This window comes from Malus domestica, chromosome 05 (genome assembly GCF_042453785.1).
Source record: "Malus domestica chromosome 05, GDT2T_hap1".
In the NCBI taxonomy this organism is placed as follows: domain Eukaryota; kingdom Viridiplantae; phylum Streptophyta; class Magnoliopsida; order Rosales; family Rosaceae; genus Malus; species Malus domestica.
In genome coordinates this window covers 36,605,574-36,631,341 of record NC_091665.1, presented here as the reverse complement: position 1 = coordinate 36,631,341, position 25,768 = coordinate 36,605,574, and the positions used below count along the sequence as shown (strand labels likewise).

Sequence of the window (25,768 nt, the reverse complement as noted above, 5' to 3'; positions counted from 1 at the left end):
AGCTAGCCTTGGAAATCTTGGCACACCAATTAGTCTTTGGTGGAAAATCCATATGGCTAGCCGTGGAAATTCATAAATCATGATTGATGAAGGGGGATTGAAAGAGAGGAGAGGGAGGGGGAGAGAGTCCATAAAGAGTCTCATTTAGGAGACAACAAATTATATATTACCACAACCATGACTAGAACAGATGTACAAAGTTCCATTTTATTTTTCACAGTTGTATTTGAACCACGGGCTTGTGTTTGTGTTTTACACATACGATGGCAAATAAAGTCTTTTTGGATTGCTTTCAAAACCTGCCATTTGGAAACTATAGCATGCCTTGGTTGATACCACTCTAATTGTCTTCTTTTTTCCTTACTTTAAGTGCCCTTATTCTACCACATATAAACTTAGTTCATACATATTTATAGGAAAAATTAGTATCATGTCACTAATTACTAATGTTCACTGACTGATACCTTATTAATTTTCAGATTTTGATAAAAGTCTCTAACCTTAATTTATTAATGAATTTACATGTAAGTTACATAATTTTTTAAATGAAAATTAGTCATTGATTTAGGATTTTAATACTCACACCTTTATTAAACTCCTAATTAATTTCAATTCAAAACATTTAAAAAAAAAGAGAGAGAGAGAATAAGTTTCTACCCATTAAATTTTTATAAAAAGAGTTTCAATTTTTTTTAATAAAAAACATTCATATAATTTTTCAATTTTTTAAATCTTAAATGTACCCCTTTTTTAATATAAAATTCATTCAATTTTTTTCTAATATGTTTTTTTTAACTTATACGGGTACATTCTTTTTTTGTTAATTTGAAAATGTATCCATGTCAAGTTTAATTGAAGAAATTTACTAATGTTATTAAGCCTCATTCTTTTTTTTTTTTTTTTTTGTGGTGGTACAAGTTTTGATTTGAGAATATATCCATATATGTGTGTATGTGTGTGTGTGTGTGTACAAGATACATAGGGTATAATTTATCTTTTATTATTTTTAATCTCACAAATTATAGGTTTTATTTAAAATCTTATTAAGATAAAAGTCTATAGTATTTGTCTTTTCTTTAGTTAGTTCCTTATATTTTTGAGCTATTTACTTTGTTTTTGTGTTTTGTGGGATTTGTCAAGCAAAGAAAAGAAAAATAGCACAAGTGGGATTTTAAGTAACAAATTCGTCAAAACTGCCTGTGCAGGTCAGCTGATTTTGGAAGCAAGTTGTGGACAGCTTAGAATGAATTAGAGAATGTGCCTTATATTCTTGGAAAGCTATGGATGTCTATTTTCTGGAGCATTTCACGGATTGTTAATATCATGTTTCTAGAAGAAGTTATGGTCATTTTAACACTGAAAGGTTCCCAAGAGGCTGAGCATTTTGTAACTGACAAGAAAACAATAAATCCAATAAATCTAGCAGCCAAAACTGATGCAGCCAAGAACAAGTCAGCTGACACCTATCCAAATATCAGAGGAAATGGAAATAAAGATGAGAATTAAGTGGGAGTAATGGGCATAAAGGCTACCCAAAGAGTTACAATTGTTTTACCATTTCTTCTCACGTGGGTGAGTTATGGAGAAAAAACTGGGGCAGCAAGCATAACAAAAAGGTTGCAGGTTGCAGTGACGAAAAGGGGAAGAAAAAAGATAGAAAAAAAAAGAAAAAAAATGGAAAGGTGCAGCTGACGAAAATGGGAGAGAAGAAAGCAAGGCAGCAAGAAGTTAGACGAGGAAGAAGGCAGCAGGATTGAGGAAGGAAGGAGAGAAGGGGAGACTCGTTTCTTTTAGTTTTATCTTCTCAAACCCATGTTTTTCTTTTGGTTTTATTTGATAATAATGTGTAACTAAATTTTTAGTAGTTAGAGGCTGTTTTGAAGCCCCGAATATGATTGCAAGTTTGTTATGACATTTAGTTGAATTACTTTTATGAATGGATGAAAATTGGTTCACTACTTGTCCCATTGATGAATTATTTATGTGTTTTCTACGGATGCATACTTAGTAAGCATATCTAGGATTCTAATGCTATGAATATGTGTGTGTCTGCCCTTGTCGAATGAGGACCTACATATGTTCTAGAGTAGTACTTGTTAATTGCGATTAACATGTGAACCAATTTCTAGGATAAGTAAGACAGCGCCAGTACTTACGATGCCTTGTGATGACTCAAACTCTTTTCGTTCTTAATGATTTCTACTTGTTAAATCTATGAACATGCCATTTTAGATTGCATGCTAGAGACTAAGTTAAGTTGAAAACGTCATTCTCTTAACATACTACTTAAGAAAGAGTAATAGGTTGAGAGAATCTTCATCCGGAAATAAAAGGAATTTGAATGAAACATAACATGTTTGCATGATTATTTGGTGGTGGATAGCAATTCCCCTAACTCGTTTTTCTTAATTTGTGAACTACTTAAAATTTGTTTCTGTCCTATTTTTGTTCGATTTAATTTAAATAGCAAATCAACTCCAAAAATCCCAAAAATTTGTGTGAGTGTAGCTCTGTGTGTCTAGTGTGTTCTTATAAAATTTCATAGACTTTAGATAAGTGTAAGTTGGTCTAATAATTATTTTTCGGTGGCTGGTCAGTAGGGACAACAGCCCAGTTTTTGTGACATTTTAAGTAGATAGATAAAACAATCTTCTGCGGGAAAGACCTTTATTTTCATATGCTACAATTGACAAATCTAGTGTTAACAAGGAAAATCAATAGGACATTTGTGTGCTACTTGTGGTGTGCTTTTAATCCTATCATCAGCTCCATGGCACTTAGTTGAGAGGGGAACGCCACATTGCGTTGAACTTTCCATATAACGAGATGAAACATTGAACGTTTAAAGCTGATTTCCAGAATAATTTCTTCCGGACAAGTTGTTGTAAAATAGGTTCAAGTGGAACAAAGAGATTTTAAATGACAAGCTTTGAGGAATCTATCTCGAGAGGTGGTGTGAGAGACCGACAGTTTTGAGACAACGCAAGTTTCTGACCTTGGAAGGGATCTTTCCAGTCAATTGATTCATACACAAATTCAAGTGCCAATAGAATCAGGCTACTTATTTCTTCAAGGATTTCACCTCGTAAATACTTTGATGAAAGATCAATGCTCTTTACAAGATCTAGAGTCGTGTTGCACACAAATTCTTCTCGTTTTGGTGTCAGTGTGGCTTGCTCAAGATAATCAGTAGAGTATGTATTTGAATCACTGACCAATGAAGTCAAATTACGTAAACATATGGGAATAGTACCTGAAAGGCTATTGTGACTAAGGTCGAGGATATAAAGGCTCTGAAGATTGCGCAGTTGCTAGGAAATATGTCCACTAAAATAGTTGGACTGTAATCATAGTATATACAACATGGATTCATTTGATCTCCTATCCATAAAGGTGTTTTTCCAAATAAATTGTTGTCTTCAAGATCAATACTCAACAAACTAGAACAATTTTATGAGGGAGCAGGAATCTCACTACCAAAATTGTTGTTTTTTAGCTTTAATTCTTGCAGTGAACTTAATACCCCAATGAACTAGAAATATTACTAGAGAGATTGTTGTGACCAACATCTACAAACAACATATAGATCCCCACACTCTATGCATGATAAAATTCTCCAGAAAATTAATTTCTCCTTAGAGGCAAGAATCCCAAGTGTTGCATGTTGCAGATAAAAGGAAGAATAGTGTCATTCAAATGATTCTCAGAAATATACAAATCTATCAAATTGGGCATCATCTGGTCAATATTCCAAGGAAAAGGTCCGAAAAATAAATTGCTTTCAAAATCAAGGGAAGAGACATTACTGGACCACCAAAGTCGAAGTGGTTCCTCCAACTGATTATTACTTAATTCAATAGTCTTTAAATTTGGAAATTTCAAATGGGATGGAAAGTTTTCATGAAATTGGTTGTGAGACACGTCAAATGTTTTTAAGGATGACAATTTTCCAATGGATTATGGAATTGAGCCCCACAAATAGTTTTGTGTAAGACTTAAGAACTTTAGCTTGCATAAATTTCCAATGCCCTTGGGATTGTGACCTTTTAGGCCCATAGAAGATAAATCAAGGTATTTCAGAGATTTGAAGTTTGAAAATTCACTTGGAAAAGGACCATTGAAATTATTCCCGGACAGATCAAGCGTTATGAGGGTGGTAAGATTAAAAACCAACTGAGAAATTGAATACCATTATGCAACATATCAAGGATCAAAAGTGATGTCAATTTAATCCTCTGTAGTGAGACTGGAAGGCTTTCAATTTGGCAAAAAGATAAATGTAACTCTAATAACGAAGGAAGCATGTTAATATTATATGGCCAACTGATTGCGAAGGTCAACGGAATTGAGATTAATATATTACAGGGAAGAGAGGTGAGAAAGCCAATTCAAGTTTCTAAAAGATAAGTCATAATTCAACCCGAGATCAAGAAAATTTGGACTTGGCAGGTTACTAAGATTGTAATTCACAGGTTTGCAACTTGCAAGACTGCTGCCCAATGAGGTAGTCAAGTTCTTTACTCGCAGAGAGTCATTCCTCCTTGCGTAAAAGTTCAGTCCAACGGTAAGTTGTGGGTTACAAAAAATAATCAACTAGGATCAAGTTTTTTACTTACGTAGTTGAAGCAATAACGGAAGGGTGTATGACTTTATTGGTATGATTTTGGTATGAATATATGTTTGGCTGGTCGAATTGTAATTGAGATTAGGAGAACGTTCCACGATGTATTATTGGGTTTGGAATACTCAAAGTATATAACTTTCCATGATGTATTATTGTGTTTGGAATACTCAAAGTATATAACTTTCCAAGATGTATTTATTGGGTTTGGAATACTCAAAGTATATAACTTTCCATGATGTATTATTGTGTTTGGAATACTCAAAGTATATAACTTTCCATGATGTATTATTGTGTTTGAAACACGTCCTGACTAGAAAAAAATGAAATCAAATGCCAAATGCCAACGCTGTCACACCATGAAATTGCAGGGAAAGTGCAAGTGGGGAGGGGGACTAGACTGTCTTATTTGGCTTTCACTAATGGGGATTACAAGACATTTTCTTCGTAATTTTTCGAATTCTGGTGAATCCGCGTAGGAGTAGATGATAATGATGCTTGGATGAGATCGTTATATGTGGAAAATAAATCATAACTGATGAAAGGGATTGGAAGAGAGAAGAAAGAGGCATTTTGCAATGCAATTGAGGATGATTTATATGTGGGATTTTTGTTTATTTTTACTTATTTCTGATACTAGCAATATTCTAAACTAATTCATTGATAAAACCGAACACCATGCTAATGTTAGTTACCATGTTTTTTTTTTTTTTTTTTTTGGTTAAACGATAGATTTTGTTATATTAGATGTTAGATTAGCGACCGATAAGATTTGAACCTACTCCGTCATGTAAGAGTTCAACACCCTTCCACCACTATGGTAAAGGGTCACTTGCAATGTTAGTTACCATGTTAAGGTGTAACCTTTTTCACCTAAACTTGTTACTTCCATCTTTTGTCCTCATCACCTGAACAAAATATGTCAAATTACTTTCTATAGATGACTGGATATGGTATGATCTGAAAATTGTATAAAGTTGGTACTTATGTGCATGAGGAAGTAAGATTTTTTTTCTTTGTTGTATATGTTTTTGCTCTTTCTGATTTACTCTTGTTTACAGCTTGTCGTTCAGTTTTTCTGAACTTCATTTAGAAGTAATGTTGGACCAACTTTTTCATGCTGTTAGTCCTTGTCCTGCACAATTTTTTGTTCTGTCCTTCTATAACTTATGACTGTGAGTGCAGCTTGGAAGTGTACTATGTCTTCACTGATTAATATATATGCATTTCTTCATTTGACATGTTTGATCTCAATCTCATTTTGTGCATATTCTTTTGCAGTGTTTAGAGGGGTTCATACATACAAGGATGAGACATCGCGTGGAATACTTGATTAAGGTTGTATTTTCCCTTTCCAGTATAATTTAAGCTACATTTTCTCTGCAAGTGTAAAAGAAGAGAATACATACGTGCGCTTATCTACTTTATGAACAAAGTGTTATTTTGTTAAAGTGCAACATTGAATACACAACCGTCGCATGTATCTGGTATTATGCGATTGATTACAAACTAGAATTTTTTATTAGTTGCAGATTAAGACATAATTGAAAGCTAGAATTCTTTTATTCAATACATAAGTTGCAAGTATCAAAAACCCAAAGTAGAAAGAAAAAACATCACATTTACATAGTACAATCAAACTTCTAAAAACATTATTCAGAACCGAGCCACTTTCAATACAATTGCTAGTACTGCCTTATTTTTGATGTTGTCGAAGAAATGAAAACAGGCATACCTCTATGATGTCTTTGAGATCAATATGCCGCAAACGCTCCAAAAGCCTACGATGAAGCCAAGTACCACGCTGACAGAGAACCACAATTTATCATTGTCACCATCTTCATTCTTGTCTTTTGCATCCTTAGTAGTAAAATTGTCATCTTCAGGGCACTTAGTTGAGAGAGGAGCACCACATAGCAATGGATTGTCCATATAAATGGACGAAAAATTGAGCGTTTGAAGTTGGTTTCCAGAAGGAATTCTTCCAGACAAGTTGTTGCAAGACAAATTCAAGTGGGACAAAGAGGTCAAAGATGACAAGCTTTGAGGAATTTGACCTGAAAGGTGGTTGTGTGAGAGATCAAGAGTTTCAAGCAAATGTAAGTTTCCAATCTTGGAGGGGATCCTTCCAGTCAATTGATTCTTTGACAAGTTCAACGTACCCAATAAAATGAGGCTGCTTATTTCTTGAGGGATTTCACCTTGTAAATTATTTGATGAAAGATCAATGCTCTTTACCAACATCAGAGTCTTGTTGTACACAAGTTCGCTTCCTTTTAGTGTTAGTGTGGCTTGCTCAATATAACCTGTAGAGTTTGTATTGGAATCGTCCACCAGTGAAGTCCAATTATTTAAACACATGGGAATAGTACCTGAAAGGTTGTTGTGACTGAGGTCAAGGATATGAAGGTGGTGAAGATTGCACAATTGTGGGGAAATATGTCCACTGAAATGGTTGGACCGTAATCGTAGCATACACCACATGGATGAATTTGATCCTCCTATCCATAGAGGTATGTTGCCAGTTAACTTGTTGTCCCCAAGATCCATACTCTCCAAACTAGAACAATTCTGCAAGGAATCGGGTATTTCACCGCCAAAATTGTTGTTGTTGAGCTTTAATATTCGAATTGAACTTAATACCCCCAATGAACTAGGAATATTACCAGAGAGATTGTTGTAACCAACATCTAGAAACACCATATTGCTCTCCACACTCCATGCACGAAGGAATTCCCCAGAAAATTGATTGCTCCTCAGGGACAAGATTTTCAATTGCTCCATATTGCAAACACCGGGAGGAATAGTGCCATTCAAATGATTCTCAGAAAGATACAGAGTTTTCAAATTGGGCATCATTTGGTTAATATTGGAGGGAATTGGTCCGGAAAAAAAATTGCTTTCAAGATCAAGAGAAAAGACATTAGTGGACCACCAAAGTGGGAGTGGGCCCTCCAATTGATTATGACTCAAATCAATAGAATTTATATTTGGAAATTTCAAATGTGATGGAAGGTTTCCACAAAATTGGTTGTAAGACAAATCTAGTTGGATGAGTTGGGAAGATATCTGCAACAACCATTCCTCTGGAATGGAATCCGACATTCCATTACCACGAAGAATAACAGAAGACAGTTTAGTTTGAGCTTGAAGCCATACCCAAAAACCGGGACTTACTTGACAGTTTATGATCTCAATTGTGTGGAGCTTGAAAGGAGGAATCCAATCATAAGCCGCGTTGAAAATGAGGGACATGGGTCGGTCTTTGTTTCCTACTTGCAGATCTTGTAATTTGGTAAGGTTTATGAAATGGGCTTCTGTTAGAATGCCTTCCCATAAATTACCATATAGACGCAGAGAAACTAGATGAGTGAGTTGTCCCATACTTTGTGGAATAGAGCCTTCCATCTTATTAAAAGAGAGGTCCAAAGTTTTCAAAGATGACAAGTTTCCAATGGAATCTGGAATGGAGCCATTCATCTTATTATTAGAGATGTCCAATGTTTCCAAGGATGACAAGTTTCCGATGGAATCTGGAATTGAGCCCCACAAATAGTTTCCACAAAGGTTGAGATACTGCAAGCTTTTTAATATTCCTAAGGAGGCCGGCATTTGGCTTTCCAGCTCACAGTTAGACAAATCTAATGACTCTAATGGGTTATTTGAACAATTTGAGAAACTCCTCAAAAAGTCTCCAACCCTCCCATCAATTTTGTTTCCAGAAAGACTCAAGACCTTTAGCTTGCACAAATTTCCAAAGACTTTGGGAACTTGACCTTTTAAGCCTGTTTTAGATAAATCAAGGTATTCCAGAGATTTGAGACATGCAAGTTCATTTGGAAAAGGACCATTGAAATTATTCCCGGATAGATCAAGAGTTATGAGGCTGGTAAGATTAAAAAGTGATGTCAAGTTAATTCCCTGCAATGAGAGTGGAATGCTTTCAATTTGGCACGAAGACAAGTGTAACTCTAACAATGAAGGAAGCATCGAAATATCATACGCCCAACTGACTCCAGTGCTGCTAAGGTTAATGTAATTGAGATTAAGGTATTCTAGAGAAGAGAGGTGAGAAAGCCAATTCAAATTTTTTGAAGATGAGAGTTGATTCCACCCAAGGTCAAGAAAATTAAGGCTTGACAGGTTACCAAGAGAAAGGGGAATCTCTCCTCCAAACGATGCAAAGGAGAGATTGAGATATTGCAAACTTTTAAGCTCCCCAAAGAACTTAGGAATTTGACTGCTATGAAAAAAATTCTTGCTTAGGTCCAGGTAATTTAAATGTTTCAAGCCCAACAGTGAAGCATTTATCTTACCTCCCAAGAGAGACTTTTCATAAGCTTCGTACTCCCACTGGTCATCAGAAATGGAATACAGATATGGATTCCGGAGGTCCATCTTCACGACATGACCAGTGTTGTTGTTGCATGAAATACCTTCCCATTGACAGCAATCATGGCCCACCCAAGAGGAAAGCCTACCAGAAGGATCAACAAGATGTTGCTTAAAGATGAGAAGCGATTGTCTTTCTTCGTCGATGCATGAATTTGTTTTCAGACTGCTTGAAAGTTCATCACCGTCCAAACAGAAACAGAGTTTGGTAGTAGTCTGCATGTAGGAAAAGACCAAAAGCAATATAAGTAAATAGCGAGCAATACTGAGGTGATAGTGGCTATCCATTATCACACACAATTTTCTTTTCTTTGCTTTGCTCTGCTAGTGATGATGTTTAGCTCTAAATTAGCGCGACACCGAAATTTATAGGAATAGATCATAGATGTAGGCCGGGGAGTTGAAAACGACATTCGTCTTATAGAGAAAAGTAAAAAGCGTAACTGAACTGAATGGCGGGCGTTCATAACCCTTTTACAAGTCCATCGTCCACATCACACATGCTGTGAGTCTCAAACTGAATAGGACTGTTGTGTCGTTATTTACAAATGGGTTTTCCATGAGATGGGAAATGAAAACTATTATTAGCCCCACAAGAGGTTTGTGAATAAGTGATTGTCTGATAATGAGCAAGGAATACATGGGTTTTCCATGAGATGAGAAATGAAAACTATTAGCCCTACAGGAGGTTTGTGAATAAGTGATTGTTTGATAATGAGTAAGGAATATCCGTCTTTCTGCCAAACAGGATGTATTGAACTCATAATTCATTAGATACTTTTTCTTCTTCTAAATATTGGAATTGTTATTAACATTCAAAAATCATCATTGTCACACCAGTCACTTTCTTATTTGTTGCTCACTAATGAGAGATACTGATATTTTTCTATGGAATGTCCGAATTCTAATGAAGCCGTGTAGGAGTAGATGATAATGAATCCATGAATAAGATAGCCAGCCTTGGAAATCTTGGCACACCAATTAGTCTTTGGTGGAAAATCCATATGGCTAGCCGTGGAAATTCATAAATCATGATTGATGAAGGGGGATTGAAAGAGAGGAGAGGGAGGGGGAGAGAGTCCATAAAGAATCTCATTTAGGAGACAACAAATTATATATAACCACAACCATGACTAGAACAGATGTACAAAGTTCCATTTTATTTTTCACAGTTGTATTTGAACCACGGGCATGTGTATGTGTTTTACACATGCGATGGCAAATGAAGTCTTTTTGGCTTGCTTTCAAAACCTGCCATTTGGAAACTATAGCATCCCTTGGTTGATACCACTCTAATTGTCTTCTTTTTCCCTTACTTTAAGTGCCCTTATTCTACCACATATAAACTTAGTTCATACATATTTATAGGAAAAATTAGTATCATGTCACTAATTACTAATGTTCACTGACTGATACCTTATTAATTTTCAGATTTTGATAAAAGTCTCTAACCTTAATTTATTAATGAATTTACATGTAAGTTACATAATTTTTTTAAATGAAAACTAGTCATTGATTTAGGATTTTGTACTCACACCTTTATTAAACTCCTAATTAATTCCAATTCAAAACATTTTCAAAAAAAAAGAAAAAAAAAGAGAGAATAAGTTTCTACCCATTAAATTTTTATAAAAAGAGTTTCAATTTTTTTTAATAAAAAACATTCATATAATTTTTCAATTTTTTAAATCTTAAATGTACCTTTTTTTTAATATAAAATGTACCTATTTTATTTGTATATAAAATCCATTCAATTTTTTTCTAATCTATTTTTTTTTAACTTATACGGGTACATTCTTTTTTATTGATTTGAAAATGTATCCATGTCAAGTTTAATCGAAGAAATTTACTAATGTTATTAAGCCTCATTTTTTTTTTGGTGGTGGTACAAGTTTTGATTTGAGAATGTATCCATATATATGTGTGTGTGTACAAGAATGTATCCCACAAATTATAGGTTTTATTTAAAATCTTATTAATATAAACAACTAAAATTCAATTCTTAATTTAAAAAATATAACAACCTACATAAAAAAAACATTATTACATTAATGTCTTGGATGTCGATAAAAAACTAAATCACAACAAGGTTTCAGTAAAACAAGTTTGATAGTTAGGGATCGCATCCAAAGTCTCTCATATTTATATCAAACAAAATCTGTGAATATAAAATTACACAAAAGAAGATAAGAGGATATAGAAATTGATTACTTAAATGCACTGTTTATGCTACATAAATGATGATTATAAATAAAATTTACCAATGTAAAATTAACGCATGGACAGAAAAAGAAAAAAAACTGCTTTTGTTGTGCTTTTTTAAAAATTGCTTCTGATGTGCTTTAAAAAAAAAAAAAAAAAAAAAAAAAAAAAACTGTTTCTGCTATGCTTTAACAATAATCAGTTACAAAATAATGTAGTTGAGCGTTGATAAATTGTATATTTAAAAGTGTTGTGAGTATGAAAAACAATGTAAAAGCGTTTGGTAAATTTAATGTAAAAATGATGTAGTTGTGTATAATTGCAAAAATGGACATGATAGTGTGAGTGGTGATGACGACAATGGTAGCGAGGGCAATGGTTGTGATGGTGCCAATATAAAGCAGTGTGGTTGTTGGGCTGCAGACATAACAATGATAGTAGAGGCGGTGATAAGGGGTGCATGTCATACATCGTGTAACATATCACAATATGTCACTTTAGAGCCTATAAGCTGTTAGGACTTTCGTTGGAAAAAACTAAAATAAAAAAATTTCAACCATAACTCAAAAAACTTCTAGTTAGAAGAACCTTGCATTTTGGTAATTGTATTCCGAAAAAGTTTAGGCCTATAGGTGAGATTTTCGACTCATCCATAGGTTCATTTGACACACATGGTTGGATTGGAATGCAGAACTCATAAGTTTCAAAGTATAGAAAGGGATCATCTTCGAATCCTTTCCTCCTAATCCACCAAGTCTAAGGATCTAGGCCATTGAAATTTGATCCAACGGCTACAAACAGGGGCTCACTTTAAAAATTATAATAACTTTAGCCGTTTGATCAAATTTCAATGGCCCGGATCCCTGGAGTTAGTGGATTAGAATGAAAGGATCCGGATAGGATCCCTTTCCTCAAGGTATATTGAAATTGAAGATGAAAGTGAATGATTTTGTATTTGGAAGGGATTAGAAAAGGTTTAGATATGAATAATTTCATCATTTTTAATACTACCATTTATTGAAATTGACACGCCCCAACCCCGATATCCCTAAATACGAGGATTGGCACGTGCTGGCCGACACCTGAGGGTGACCAAGCCATTTTTAAACATGCATACTAATGAAATATGTCATTAGAAAGAGTTACACCAATATAGAATCGTGTTTAGAGCATACAACTAATCAAGAATAATGTGAAGGAATTATCATAGAAAGGTACAAACCGAGGAATGGATCCTACACAGAGGAGACTCGAAGGTGCCTAAGCGAAAGTGCCCTGACGTCGGGATCGTGTGCCTCGAATCTAAATCCTGAAGGGGGCGCAAAACAAAAAAGATGAGTGGACCAAGTTTATAATAATACTAATAATAAGAAAACCATTTTATTTCTGAATATACTAACCCCCTCTTTTGAAAACACATACATAGTACTACATAGTAGTTTTCTGAAAACTCTACATGCCATGAAAACGTTCATAAAACATGTACATATAAAACGATGCTCAATAATGGTGTTATTGTCGTCCGAAGGCAAATCTGTAAATCTCATCAATACTATACTCACTAGGGGTATCATAATGGCCCGAAGGCATAACCATCACCAGAGGTGAAGCTGTACGACACTGGGTTACGCTAGTGAAGAAACCATGGCCCATCACCTGAAGGTAAAGTTGTACGACACTGGGTTACGCTAGTGAAGAAACATGGTAGGCCTTATCACCCGAAGGTGAAGCTGTACAGCTCTGGCTTACGCCAGAGAAGAACTATATACGTAGATATCCTCAACTGTGTCCTATGGCCATAGATGTCTAAATACCAGCGTTGTGTGGATGTATTGTATGATAACCCACTAGATAAGTACCGAAAACATATCTCAAAATCTCATCTCAAATCCGAAGCTCAAAAGCTCAAAGCCTTATCCCATCAATCCATAATAATTCATGTTCATAGATCAATCGTATCCGCAAATCCATAGAATTCCATATACAAAAATCTAATAATTTATAACCTTTCGTAAAACGTAAATTCAATAAGTCGTAAATATCTCGTAAAAGCAATTTAAATAAATCATAATTTCTCCGTAAATCATAAATATAGAAATCCATAAAAAAAAAAAAAACATATTATAAATCATGCTCTATTCATGAAATGTGCAATGCATGCAAGCCTAATATTTTATAAAAAACATGCAAGTTTAGAAGGGGTCCACTCACAATATTCCATCGCCCGTAATCCGCTCAAACTAGCGAGGATGATGTCATTTCCAACCGACGACACCTAAACACAAAGAGAGGACATTTAATAAAACTCTACTAAAACGACAGAATTAGGGAAAACAGATAGCGAATTCGGATCCAGCACGTCAAAAAACCTAAAGAGGGACCTCGGGTTCCCCTACTCGCCGTCGCACTGACTTGGAAGACCACGCACCACCGCAAGCGCAGCTACGCTTCGAGTTGGTTTGCCAGAAAAGTTGGCGGCACCGCCGTGGATAGCCGGATTGGGTCGGGTGTAGGACTGGGCCTAGGCTATTAGGTTTAGATCCAGTTTAGGGCTTGGGTTACATAGGCCCAAGGTTTGGGCCGAGTTAGTGGATTAGGCTTAGTTGGATCTGATTGGGTTGGGTTGGCTATTAGGCTGTGGGTCGGGTCTGACCTGATAAAATTCACGGGTCGCCGAAGCCAATGAAGGAGAAGGCCGGAATCGCAGGGAAGTGGCCGGAAAACTTTAAATGGCCATAACAAACTTATTTCTCAACCAAATTCAAAGATTCAAAAGCCAAAATGAAGTTCAAGAGGTATGAGATAGAAATATACCTAAGTGGAACATGAGTCGTGGCCGGAGTTGGCTGGAAAAGGTTTGCAAACCTTCGGACTTCACCCGAATCTGGGAATTAGTTTCCCTGAGCTATTTTATATCCTAACACCCTTCCAAAACACACAAGCATACTCAAAATCGAACCACGAAGACGAATGTATAAGATGTAGAACATACTTGAGGCCCACCTTGGCCATAATCGTGGAGAACTCGCCGGAGTTCAAGAGGTTAGGTGGTGGTGGTGGTGCTGTCTCTGTGTTTGCAGAGTGAATGAGAGATAAATGGCTGTTAAGGGAACATCATGGTTGTGGGTGACTTGTTGCGAGGCCTAGAGCAAGTAGGTGATTCGGCTGTGCTCGCTGGAGATGGTAGATGGTGAAAATGGTGGTGGGTGTTGCTTGGAGAGAATAGGAGTAAGGGGGTATATGGGTGTGCTTGGGGGAGAGAAAGGGTGACAGAAAAATATGGGAGAGAGATCCCGGGAGAGGAAAAGGAACACCCCAAAAATGGGGACAATTTTGCCATGTGTCACCATCCCAGTGGTCCCTAATAGGGAAATACATTTTAATTGCAAAATTACCAAAATACCCTTATCGTTCCGAGTCCCGTAAAATCTTCGTTTAAACTCCAAATTCAATTCCACTCGCGCCCACTCGTTCGTAGCGACAAGTGCTACAAGGATATGTTAAGAAAATGGATCTTACATGAAATGACAAGATAGTCAATAAAAGTCAATGTTTTTACCTCAAAGGGCATTTTCATAATTTCACGTTTTACAATTATAAAAACCATAAAATTTGGGGACGGGTCGTTACAAAATGGATAAAAAAATTTCATGAGTAATCCATCTTCGATCATCTAGGTGGTCATAATTTTATATTTTCTCCTTTCGACGTACCTTTGATTTAGTATGTTATTTATTTCAATTCAATTATGTGTACTAAACGAGCCCATAACGAGCGGGGTGCCCTATCTAGGACATGCTTAATGTGACATTGCAACACCCAATAAACAATAACTTCAATAATCCGCATGGTTACAAATTTGCGTTGCCAGACTATGCAATAATAATATTTTGTGTAACTAATCTCTACGTTTAAAAATGTGAGACTTGCACATCCACATCCAGAATCTGGAAAATGTGAGAATCTGTGATTGAGCTACTTACCCATCGTTAATCCCAACTTACCATAAATTTTTATGTGGTTTGATTATTGTAGTGTAAAATTAACATGCTCTTGATATTGGACATTCATGTTCCTTCCCATTTGATCCTCTACAGATTCTATGCCAAATGATCATGCTAGTAGGATGTTTGAAGCTGCAATGTATCAAGTATAGGGAATTATCCCTCCTCAACTCTCATATTTATTGGTCCTTCTCAAACCACCCCGCATCTCACTCTATTCCGGCCGGTCATCGATTTTTCAAGGATCAAACAATAACCAACAATTTGATATTTCAAGTACTTCCACTGTCCGAGTCATAAACGCAAGCACAAAAACCCTAAAAATTAAAGGCCGGTAAGGAAAACCAGTTGATCACTTGATCTAATCATCTTAAGAATTATCTTTGTAATATTTACTTTCTTGATTTAGTCTAGTAGATCAAATCCCACCATTTAGCCTTAGATCAAATCTCACCAAATGGGGATCACGGAATCCTAGCCCTAGAAATAGGTGTGGTTGAATGTTGTATTTGTATCTATATCGTGTATTGTTGACAATGAGAGCATTCAGAAAATCATTCACCCAATTACTTATTATTCAAAGAAATGTGCTATCTACGCATTCATTTTTACTTCTCACACACTCCTTATTAATTTCTGTTATTTGATTTTCTTCAATTCATTTGATCCGACGATTGAAAATTATAAGAGTGTGAGAAATAAAAAAGAAATGGTGAATACCCCTTATGTAAACTCTTAACAAATTCTCCGTTCAAGGTTCGGGTGCATGAGGGACTGCAAGCAATTATGGTGAGAGACCTTATTGATCCTGGCTCTTATGAGTGGAAAACTGACATTGTTAAAGGGGGTTTCTTGAAAGAGGATGTGTCCTCGATTCTCAATATTCCTCTTAGCAGGTGCGGCATGAGCGATCGCCTGGTTTGGCATCACTCTAAGAACGGGGAGTATACCGTTAAAACTGGATACGGGGTAGCCTTGGGGCTCATGGAAAATGGTGATTTGGGAAAGAAAGGGCGGGGAATGCCAAGCTTAGTTTCAAGCCTCACTCAGGTTTGGAACAAAATATGGAAACTGGAGGTCCCAAATAAAATGAAGTTTTTTGTTTAGAAATGTTGTAATAATGCTTTGGCTGTTCGAAGGAATCTGAAAATAAGAATTATGAGAGTTGACAATATCTGCGAGGGGTGTATGCAGCCTGACGAGACGGAGAACCATTTATTTTTTCGATGTGAAATCAGTCATATCTTTTGGTTTTGCTCCCCTCTACAGCTCAATTCTTTCGACCTGGAAGGGAACGATTTCCTTGCTTCCTGGGGGTCCTTCTGCAGCAGAGTCAAGGGGAAAGATAACGAAATGGAGTTGTTGCAAGAATTTGTTTGGGCTTTGGCGTCTCTGGAAAAACAGGAACGACTTAGTCTTCAAAGGCGTGATCCATCAACCCCTTGATATCCTTGGGCTCTGGATGAGGAACCTGGGCGAGTTCAGGGAGGCGGGATCTCAAAGGACGAAGGGCGCACAACCTACTGATGGCTTGTTATCACCATCTTCGGCGAGAAGACCTGGACAGTGGAAGAAGTCGGGTTTTGGCACTATCAAGGTGAATACTGATGCTGCTTGGCGCAAGGAGACGTTATGTGTAGGTGTGGGATGGGTTGCCCGTGACTTTGCTGGGCTGCTGCAGGCGGCGGGGGGGGCTCGAGAGGGCTACTATGCCATAGTACTGCAGCAGCTGAGGCGCTTGCAATCCGAGCTGCTTTGGACTTCTGTGTTCGACATGGCTTCAATTCTGTGGCCATCGAATCAGATGCTAAGGCTATAATCCAAATGATTCGGAATAAGACTACCCCTGACTTCAGTTTGGAATGTACTTTAGGTGACATTGAGACTCTAGCCCGTGGTTTGGAGTCGGTAACTTTCGATTTTGTTTCTCGGGAAAGTAACCGTGCGGCGCACTCGGTGGCCAAGTATGTTTTCCAAGAGGGTAAGGAATTTGTTTGGGATCGTATTGGGCCTGATTTTCTTTTTAACATTTTAGCTCACGATGTAAATCTATCTATTCAATTATAAATTTCTACCTTTGGTTTAAAAAAAAAAAAAACAAATTCTCCGTTCAATCTTCCTTAATTTTTATTCTTAAGATGGTATCATAGCACTATCCTAAGCGCCTGATTTCTCTTTTCCCGGAAAGTCCATGTCAAATCAAATACTCCCAGTAAGCACAAAATCCAATTCTCAAACACCGTGTCAAATCAAACACTACCAAAGAAAAGACGAAACCCAATTCTCAAAAAAATTCCACCACGTGAAATGCATAGTTGACTAAGCCATCGGTGATCAGACTTTTATTGGGCTGACCATCAGGTGCATCATCAGCAAGTGCAACATCGTTATCATCATCATCAGTTCATCATCGTAGCATGATGCCAAAGCATGCTTCCAGCGCAGGATGCCGACGAATGCAGCCAACGCATGCCGCCAGCGAGGACCACAAGGCACCTGCCTTCTTACATGCTGCCAACGCAGCAAATGCCTCTGCACGTCCAGCCCATTGTCGCCAGCAGTTCAAAGCTTTCATGCGCCGCCCAGTTCTCCAATTCACAATCTTCTCAACCGAACCCATTAAATGGGCTTTCTGCAAAGGAGCTTCAACAACTTGTTCATGGCATATCTATAATAAATACAAATCATGTTTTTAGTAATAACAATTCTTATGCAAATGCTTCAGGTCTGTCGTCTTTTACAAATGTCTCGATTAATTATGCCTTCATTAAACCCTGGATTTTTTTATAGTGAAGCTACTGTCCAGTGACCACATCATTTCTAACTCCACGCTTTTCACCAAGAAAGAATCTTGCTCAATACCCATTATTAATTTAACCACTGGATCTACAGTCTTATTTACTTCCACTGGCACCGTACCTTTCAACTTAGATAACACCTTAGGCAAAGTTTTACGCATTCCTTCTTTCCGCTTAAATCTCATGTCTGCCAGTAAATTTACTAATTCTTTAAACTGTTGTGTCCTTTTGTTTTCCACTTTTTATGTCCTGTAGAACTTTTCTATGGGAAAGATGATTGGTTCGGGTAAACAACGTAGTTATCTCTATTACTTCTCTTCGTTATAGAGGACACCTGTCCCAAATCAAGTTTTGTAGCCCTCCAATTTGTGGCATATGCGACTTGGTCACCCGTCGCTTTCTCGTCTCAAATTAGTGACTCCATACTATCTTCAAAAAAAAAATATTTCTATATAATAATTGCAATATTTGACCCATGGCAAAACAAACAAGACTTCCGTTTCCTTTAGGTTCTATATCAAGCCATGCTCCATTCAATTTGTTACATTGTGATATTTGGGGTCCGCACAAAGTTCCCACACATTCAGAACACTTTTCTTTCTTGCAATTGTAGATGAGTTTACGCAACATAAATCTGAAACTCAATATCTTTTATAATCTTTTGTTGCTTTTGCTCATACTCAATTTCTTGCCAAAATTAAAGCCATCAGGGTAGACAATGGGTCTGAGTTTTTTTTCATGTTGCCGAACACAAACATTGACACATTCTCACGTACCAAGAGCCTTATTGTTCCAATCCCACTTACTCCTTTCTTTCTAGGGAGTATGTGTCTTAACCGATGTCTACCTCATTAATTGCCTACCATCACCACTCTTATCCACCAAGTCACCTTTTGAGATGTTATACAACCGCCCACCATCCTTTGATCTCTTGAAAGTATTTAGTTGTTTATGTTATGCAACTGTTGTTCATCCTACTGACAAATTTGATCCCCGTACCAAACACTGCATCTTTGTTGGATACCCCCTGCCAAACTCTTTTGTGATTCATATTGGGAAGGTTGTCGTACCACTAGAAGGTCAGTTACTAGATGATGTGTATTTCTTGAAAACTATCCCATCTCATGGAAGTCTAAGAAACAAACCATGACCATTAGCAGAAGCCGAATATCGAGCTATATATGGCTAACACATGTTTGGAGCTCACTTGGTTGAGCTATATATCTTATAGGATTTAAAAGTCCCACAAAAAGCTCCTACATCATTGTTATGTTATAATCACGCAACTTTGCATATTGCAACAAATCTTGTTTTCCATGAGTGTATGAAACACATTAAAATCCAGGTTCTAAAAAACATTAGGTGCTAGTTGGGCTTGGGCCTAGCGCCTAGGTGGCTAGGCAGAGTCGAGGTAGTGGCCTAGGCAGACTGGGCGGATTGAGTAAATTTATTATATTTTATAAATAAGTGTTTATTTATACTTTAAAAACACATAATTGTATGTGTGTGTGTGTATATATTGCAAAATAAAATGACATGTAGATTATAGACTTAAGTAATAGAACATATTGAAAACATGTGAAACAAGCATATAATTAGTGTTCATCCAAGTATTCAACAAGTATCCCTTCATTTTATTGAAAAAAAAAAGGAATTGTTATAAGCACTCAAAAAATCTTATTCAACACTCCTTACAAGTGTATTTTTCCTTCTAATTCTAGAAAGTTTGGAGTGCCAAATGAGATTTTTGGAGTGTTAATAACAATTCCCAAAAATAAAATACAAAATGAAAGTTATCGATTTTTTGTCTAAGTGAAAGTCGCGACTTAGACGGGTTTAGGTGGGCGCCTAGGCGGGCTAGACGGATGCCTAAGCAGGTTTAGGCACACTTTCTTAATTTACAACCTATGTACTTGTGTAAACCCTTCACAATTGATGAGAACTCCTCTACTCCGTGGACGTAGCCAATCGGGATGAACCACGTAAATCTTGTGTTTGCTTCCCTGTCTCTATCCATTTGCATACTTATCCACACTAGTGACCGGAGCAATCTAGCGAAGGTCACAAATTTAACACTTTCTCTTGTACCAAAGTCCTCACTGATTTTGTGCATCAACACTCTGTGTTACTTAGACAAGTTGATTAAGGGCTTAGAGATTTGGATCCTATCAATTGAATACAGACTTACAAGTGAAGAGAAATATCACTAGACCGTAGTACTAACACAAACTTGAAAAATGAGTTTAACCCAATCAAATTTGTTGGAGAGGAAGAATCCGTTCATGATTTTCTTCCGAGTTAGGATATATTTACTTGTCCTAGTTGTATTTGGATTACGAGAATTCAAGTAACCTTACTTGCATCCCAAGTATACTTGGTAACAACTTAATAGAGAAAAAAAACAAAAAGCAACACTCTTAACACTTTCTTATAGGATCTCTTCAAGTCAGAGTTTACAAATACTACAAGGATCTCTTTCGAAAACCGTATGAAAAAAAAAATGAAGTAAAAGAGTAGAAATTGAAGGAAAAAAAAATGCTTTGGGGTTTCTCATTAAAAAAAGAAAAGATCAAAGAAAATAAATTAAACATTCCCATTTGTTTATGACATCTGTAGAAATTTAATAAAATTGCATATAGCAAGGGATGTATGTAAAGAAGAAGATGGGGAGACTGAAATTAATTTCTTCATAATTTATTGCATGGGTTAAGTTTTTTTTGTTTGTTTTAAGGGTATTTATGTCTAATTATTTTTTGTGAAACTTTGTGACCCCAAACACAGGGGCTGACTTTATAATTGTAGAGATAATACACTAGTAGAGATAAGGGGCCAAAAGTTTGGCGTTCGGGAATTTGACTGTCAATCAAATCAATTATGGTATCGTAGTATTCTTTTAATTTTGTAAGTAAAAAACCTCAAATTTTTTTTAGCAAACAATATTATTTACACTAAGAGAAAAATGTGTGGTTAGCCTCATAATGGATTAACAATAATGTTGTTCGAATTCGCCTTTTACGAGAATCAAAACTAAAACCTCTCACTCGCAAATGAAAATGAATACAACTAAACCGTAGTACTAAGTGACAGAAGTCTCAATTTTTTTTTTAAAAAAATTCGATATCAGTTTATTCACTCACAAATATATCGTTATATGAAAGAAAATTCGACCGTCAATGAAAAAAAAAAGGCTTTTTAGCTAAAATGGTCCCTGAGATTTGCATAACTCCTCACTTTGGTCCCTGAGATTTCAAATCAATAGAAGTGGTCCTTGCGATTGTCCATCATCCATCGTTTTGGTCATTCCGTTAAAAACTCTGTTAAGTGTCCCGGAGCTATTGGCCGGAAGTTTGGGCAATTTTCAAAACTTCGTAACTTAATCATTTCTTAACTAAATTCGACCCATAATATATCAAAATGAAGATAGGAAAGTGTAGAATAAGATTATACCTAATTGGAAGCCAAATGGTTGCCAAAGATGGTCGGAAAATAGCCTCAAAGTTGACTGGTCTGAGGGAAAACTGAAAAACTCGCCGGAAACTGGGTAAACTTTAAACGTTCATAACTTCTTCAATACTCAACGAAATCAAGTGATTTAAAAACGAAAATCATACTTCCTTATGAGAGGAAGAGAATAGTACCTTTTTCAATGGCTAAATAGCCATGGTTTAACCGGAAAATGGCTCGAAAGTGGCCATCTTGGTCTCGAGTTAGCCACTTTTGAGCCGCTTTTCGACCAAACCACGATGATTTAGACGTCTAAAAAGATACCATTATCTTAGTCTCATTGAGAAGTATGATTTTTGTTTTTGAATCACTTGAGCTCGTTGAGTATTGAAGAAATTATGAACGTTTAAAAGTTTACTCAGTTTCTAGCAAGTTTTCCAATTTTCTCTCAGACCAGTCAACTTTTGAGGCTATTTTCCGACCATCTCCGGCAACCATTAGGCTTCCAAATAGGTATAATCTTATTCTACACTTTCCTATCTTCATTTTGATATATTATGGGTCGAATTTGGTTAAGAAACGATTAAGTTACGAAGCTTTAAAAATTGCCCAAACTTCTAGCCAAGAGTTCCAGGACACTTAACGAAGTTTTTAACGGAATAACCAAAACGATGAATGGTGGACAATCTTAGGGACCACTTCTATTGATTTGAAATCTCAGGGATCAAAATGAGGAGTTATGCAAATCTCAATGATCATTTTAGCTAAAAAGCCAAAAAAAAAAAAAAATCCGAAGGTTTTGGTCGAAAAAAGGGGCTCTTAAATAAAACATAACTGGTCGAAAACCGAAGGTTCGGGTATAAATTTGGGCTGATCCAAGTCGTGTTTCGAAGCGACGGCCCAGATTGATGAGCACTAACCTTTTGCGCAAGACAAAACGAGAGAGAGAGAGAGATACAAGAACACACCTGCTGCTACAAAGACTATCTCCGATTCCCTACTGCTCAAGATCTACCCAATCAGGTCCGCTTCTCTTCTCTTTGTGTAAATTACTTGAATTTTGTGTCGTGAATTTACATACGCATTGCTTTTCATGGTTGATTCGTGCTTAAATTTTTGGGGTTGGAGAGAGCGAGTAAAACCCCAGCTGGGTACCGTTTGTTTGTTTTCAATCAGTCCAATTACTCGCCGTTTAGGAGGAATTAGTGACAGTTTTTTTTTTCTGGGTTCTTTTCTTCAGCGGTTTTAGAAGTCGAATAAGGTAAAAGATGAAGCTTTTTGTTCATTTCTGATATTTCTAGGTCATATTCTGATAGTATTTTGATATTTCCTGAGAATTTCGTCACTTTAGCCTTGTTAGCGAGATCAATTTTTCATCTTCATGGTTTTGAAGTAGAATCTTCTCGTATGTTTAGCGAATATCGGGTTTATTGGTTGTGATTCTAATTCCAATGCTTTCCGTTCGACTTTGAAGTAGTCAATGCGTAAACTTTGCTTGTTCTTGACCTAGTAGGCTTGTCGGCTTTTCTGATTCGCCGACGGTGCTAAATAAAATTCAATGTGTTTCCTTGAATGGTTAAGTTACAGTATCTTCATTGGATGTGGAAATTAGTAGGAATTTTCTACTGCTATAGGACTTGTAGTATTTTTTATCGATTCCCGATAGTTTTGGTAGGAAATTGGAGTCAGAAAAGACTGGAAATAAGCTATGGTTGTAATTAAGGTATAGGATTTTAACCTGGATACCGGGAACAATTTATATAGTTTTCAGGTTTAAATTCGAATCTTCTCGTAAATTAGCTAGTATCAGGTTTATTGGTTATGGATCTAGTTCTGTTCTTTTCCCTTTCAAGTTGTACTCAGAAGTAGTCTACACTTAAATTCTGCTAGTTATTGACCTAGTAGCCTTGTCCATTGTGTTGAGATGTGTATTGATGCTATATAAACTTCAACCTCTTTCTTTGAAGGGTTGTGTTATAATATCTTTATTGATGTGGGAATTGGTGTGGTTTTTCTACTGCTGTAAGACTTGTTTGCCTCTGGCAAATACGTGAACAGTTGGCCCTGTAGTTGAGCAGTTCTCTTAAAGGAGTAGATAGTAACTTTCTTACTGCATGTATTAGTGATCGCGGCAGATAATAACATCAAAGTGGACGATGCAAGATGTGTTATTTATATTTGTTTGTTAGGAGGTTGGTATATCTGCAGACACGTACCAATATTTTCTGTATTCCCAATCCATGAAACCAGAAAAAGGGGTGGAAGTCTTTACCACATATTGAAATTATATCGATATATTCTAAGGCCATTAGGGAGGGGAAAGCTCTCCATTCACCGAAAAATCAGTAGTATAGATGTATGCAATTTTTTTTGGAACCTTGATATTCAGCTATTGGGAACAACTGGATTTGAAGCAGCATAATGTGAACAGGAACATTTTGCAGCTAGATTGAAAATGCAGCTACAAAAACTTGCAGAGAATTTCAGTCTTTTATGCGTTATTTCTAAATCTGACAACTTTGTGGAAAGTTTACCCCTTCAAGTCCAGTTTGGAACTCAGTGATGTTGCTGAAGTATATTTTGTTTTAATAATTCAACTTTATTTACTGGAACCTACAAGAACTATTCTTTTCTTCCTTTCCACTGTATGGTAAATTTCAAGAGCCACTTCAATTAGTGTTTTTCCTTTCTTCTAATACAATTTTTTTTTTTGTTTTGTTTTTTTTATGAGTAACAATGATTTCTTGGTTCTACTACGTATTTCTATTGTTTCTATAGATACTATTTGTGAAGATGACTTGTTTATTTGATGCATTCCTGACTCGTTTAATTCCATGTTCTTATAAAAAAACTGAGATAATTGCCATTGATACTTCTTATGGGCTGGTATTTATTCAATTTCATTGTAATTCTTCCAGTGTGATACCAAATGTCTCGAAGGTATGACAGCCGCACGACGATCTTCTCTCCTGAAGGTCGTCTCTACCAAGTTGAGTATGCTATGGAGGCCATTGGAAATGCAGGGACTGCAATTGGGATATTGTCGAAAGATGGAGTTGTGTTGGTAGGTGAAAAGAAGGTGACTTCCAAGCTCCTTCAGACCTCTACATCAACAGAGAAGATGTACAAGATTGATGACCATGTTGCATGTGCCGTGGCTGGGATAATGTCTGATGCCAACATCCTGATCAACACAGCCAGGGTTCAAGCACAGCGCTACACATTTGCTTACCAAGAGCCAATGCCAGTTGAGCAACTAGTCCAGTCTCTCTGTGACACAAAACAAGGCTACACGCAGTTTGGTGGGCTCCGTCCATTTGGCGTTTCGTTTCTGTTTGCAGGTTGGGACAAAAACTACGGCTTTCAGCTGTACATGAGCGACCCAAGTGGAAACTATGGCGGCTGGAAGGCTGCAGCCATTGGAGCGAACAACCAGGCAGCACAGTCAATGCTGAAGCAGGACTACAAGGATGAAATAACAAGGGAAGAGGCGGTTGAGCTTGCACTGAAGGTGCTCAGCAAGACAATGGACAGCACTAGTCTGACATCCGACAAGCTTGAGTTAGCGGAAGTCTTTGTCTTGCCTTCGGGTAAAGTGAAGTACCAGGTGTGCTCGCCAGATGCGCTGAGCAAACTGTTGGTGAAGAGTGGAGTGACTCAACCTGCCGCCGAGGCCTCTTAGGTTTCTTCGTTATAATGGACGTGATTTTCAGAATATGATTTGGCATTATAACATTTGAATTGTATGTTTGATCACTTTGTATGACTTTCTTTCAAAACATACGATGGATTTTAGCTTTGCTATAATTCCTTCTGAATTCTAACATTAAAGCTCGATGGAATTTGGTCTTCTAGAATACGTTCCCACGGAACATAGGCATAGGAATTTAACACTTTAACAACACTACAACGCGAAGTGACACTCAGTAAAAAATAAAAACGATGCCTTCATTGTATAGCGAGGATAACTGAATGTTTTCATTGTAAAATCTTATCCATAAATATTTCATTCGATTTGGAGACAGTTAGGCATATGATTTCTGCTTTGATTACTTCATGGTTTTACGAGTGTTGTTCTCAACACAATGATGAAAGAGGTAATTTTCTTTTGATACATTGATGAAAGAGGTAGTAAATAGCTTAGGTTACAAAAGGTTGACACGTTGGTCCGCCAGTGCTACAAGAAGGGTTTTGTATAAATATACATAATGAGTGGGGCTATTCATATATTCGTTTTTATCTTTCACTTATTTTTTAATTTCTGACCGTTAATAAAATGAATTGAATAAAATTAATGGACACTAACT

At 36.6% G+C, this 25,768-nt stretch overlaps 3 protein-coding genes across 3 annotated transcripts; 2 read left to right on the top strand and 1 right to left on the bottom strand.

Moving 5' to 3' along the window:
* Positions 1–6,358: 6,358 nt before the first annotated feature.
* Positions 6,359–9,301, bottom strand: LOC114825159 (receptor-like protein EIX2). The gene has a single exon (XM_029103543.2). It carries the CDS (start codon positions 9,299–9,301, stop codon positions 6,359–6,361), a length of 2,943 nt encoding a protein of 980 aa, XP_028959376.2.
* A 6,704-nt stretch (positions 9,302–16,005) lies between these two features.
* LOC103427960 (uncharacterized) lies at positions 16,006–17,038 on the top strand. Its single transcript, XM_008366042.1, has 2 exons — positions 16,006–16,313; positions 16,414–17,038. The coding sequence occupies exons 1-2, from the start codon at positions 16,006–16,008 to the stop codon at positions 17,036–17,038; spliced, it is 933 nt and encodes a 310-aa protein (XP_008364264.1).
* Positions 17,039–22,310: 5,272 nt separating this feature from the next.
* Positions 22,311–25,268, top strand: LOC103435315 (proteasome subunit alpha type-4). The gene is made up of 2 exons (XM_008373700.4): positions 22,311–22,484; positions 24,380–25,268. The coding sequence occupies exon 2, from the start codon at positions 24,391–24,393 to the stop codon at positions 25,141–25,143; it is 753 nt and encodes a 250-aa protein (XP_008371922.1). The 5' UTR covers positions 22,311–22,484; positions 24,380–24,390; the 3' UTR covers positions 25,144–25,268.
* Positions 25,269–25,768: the final 500 nt, after the last annotated feature.

Bases quoted from the DNA above. Each gene is read 5' to 3' on its own strand.
- LOC114825159 (XM_029103543.2), bottom strand. From the start codon at position 9,301: ATGGATAGCCACTATCACCTCAGTATTGCTCGCTATTTACTTATATTG.
- LOC103427960 (XM_008366042.1), top strand. From the start codon at position 16,006: ATGGTGAGAGACCTTATTGATCCTGGCTCTTATGAGTGGAAAACTGAC. The intron at 16,314-16,413 runs GTTTTTTGTTTA...GGGTGTATGCAG, and splicing joins GAGGTCCCAAATAAAATGAA to CCTGACGAGACGGAGAACCA.
- LOC103435315 (XM_008373700.4), top strand. From the start codon at position 24,391: ATGTCTCGAAGGTATGACAGCCGCACGACGATCTTCTCTCCTGAAGGT.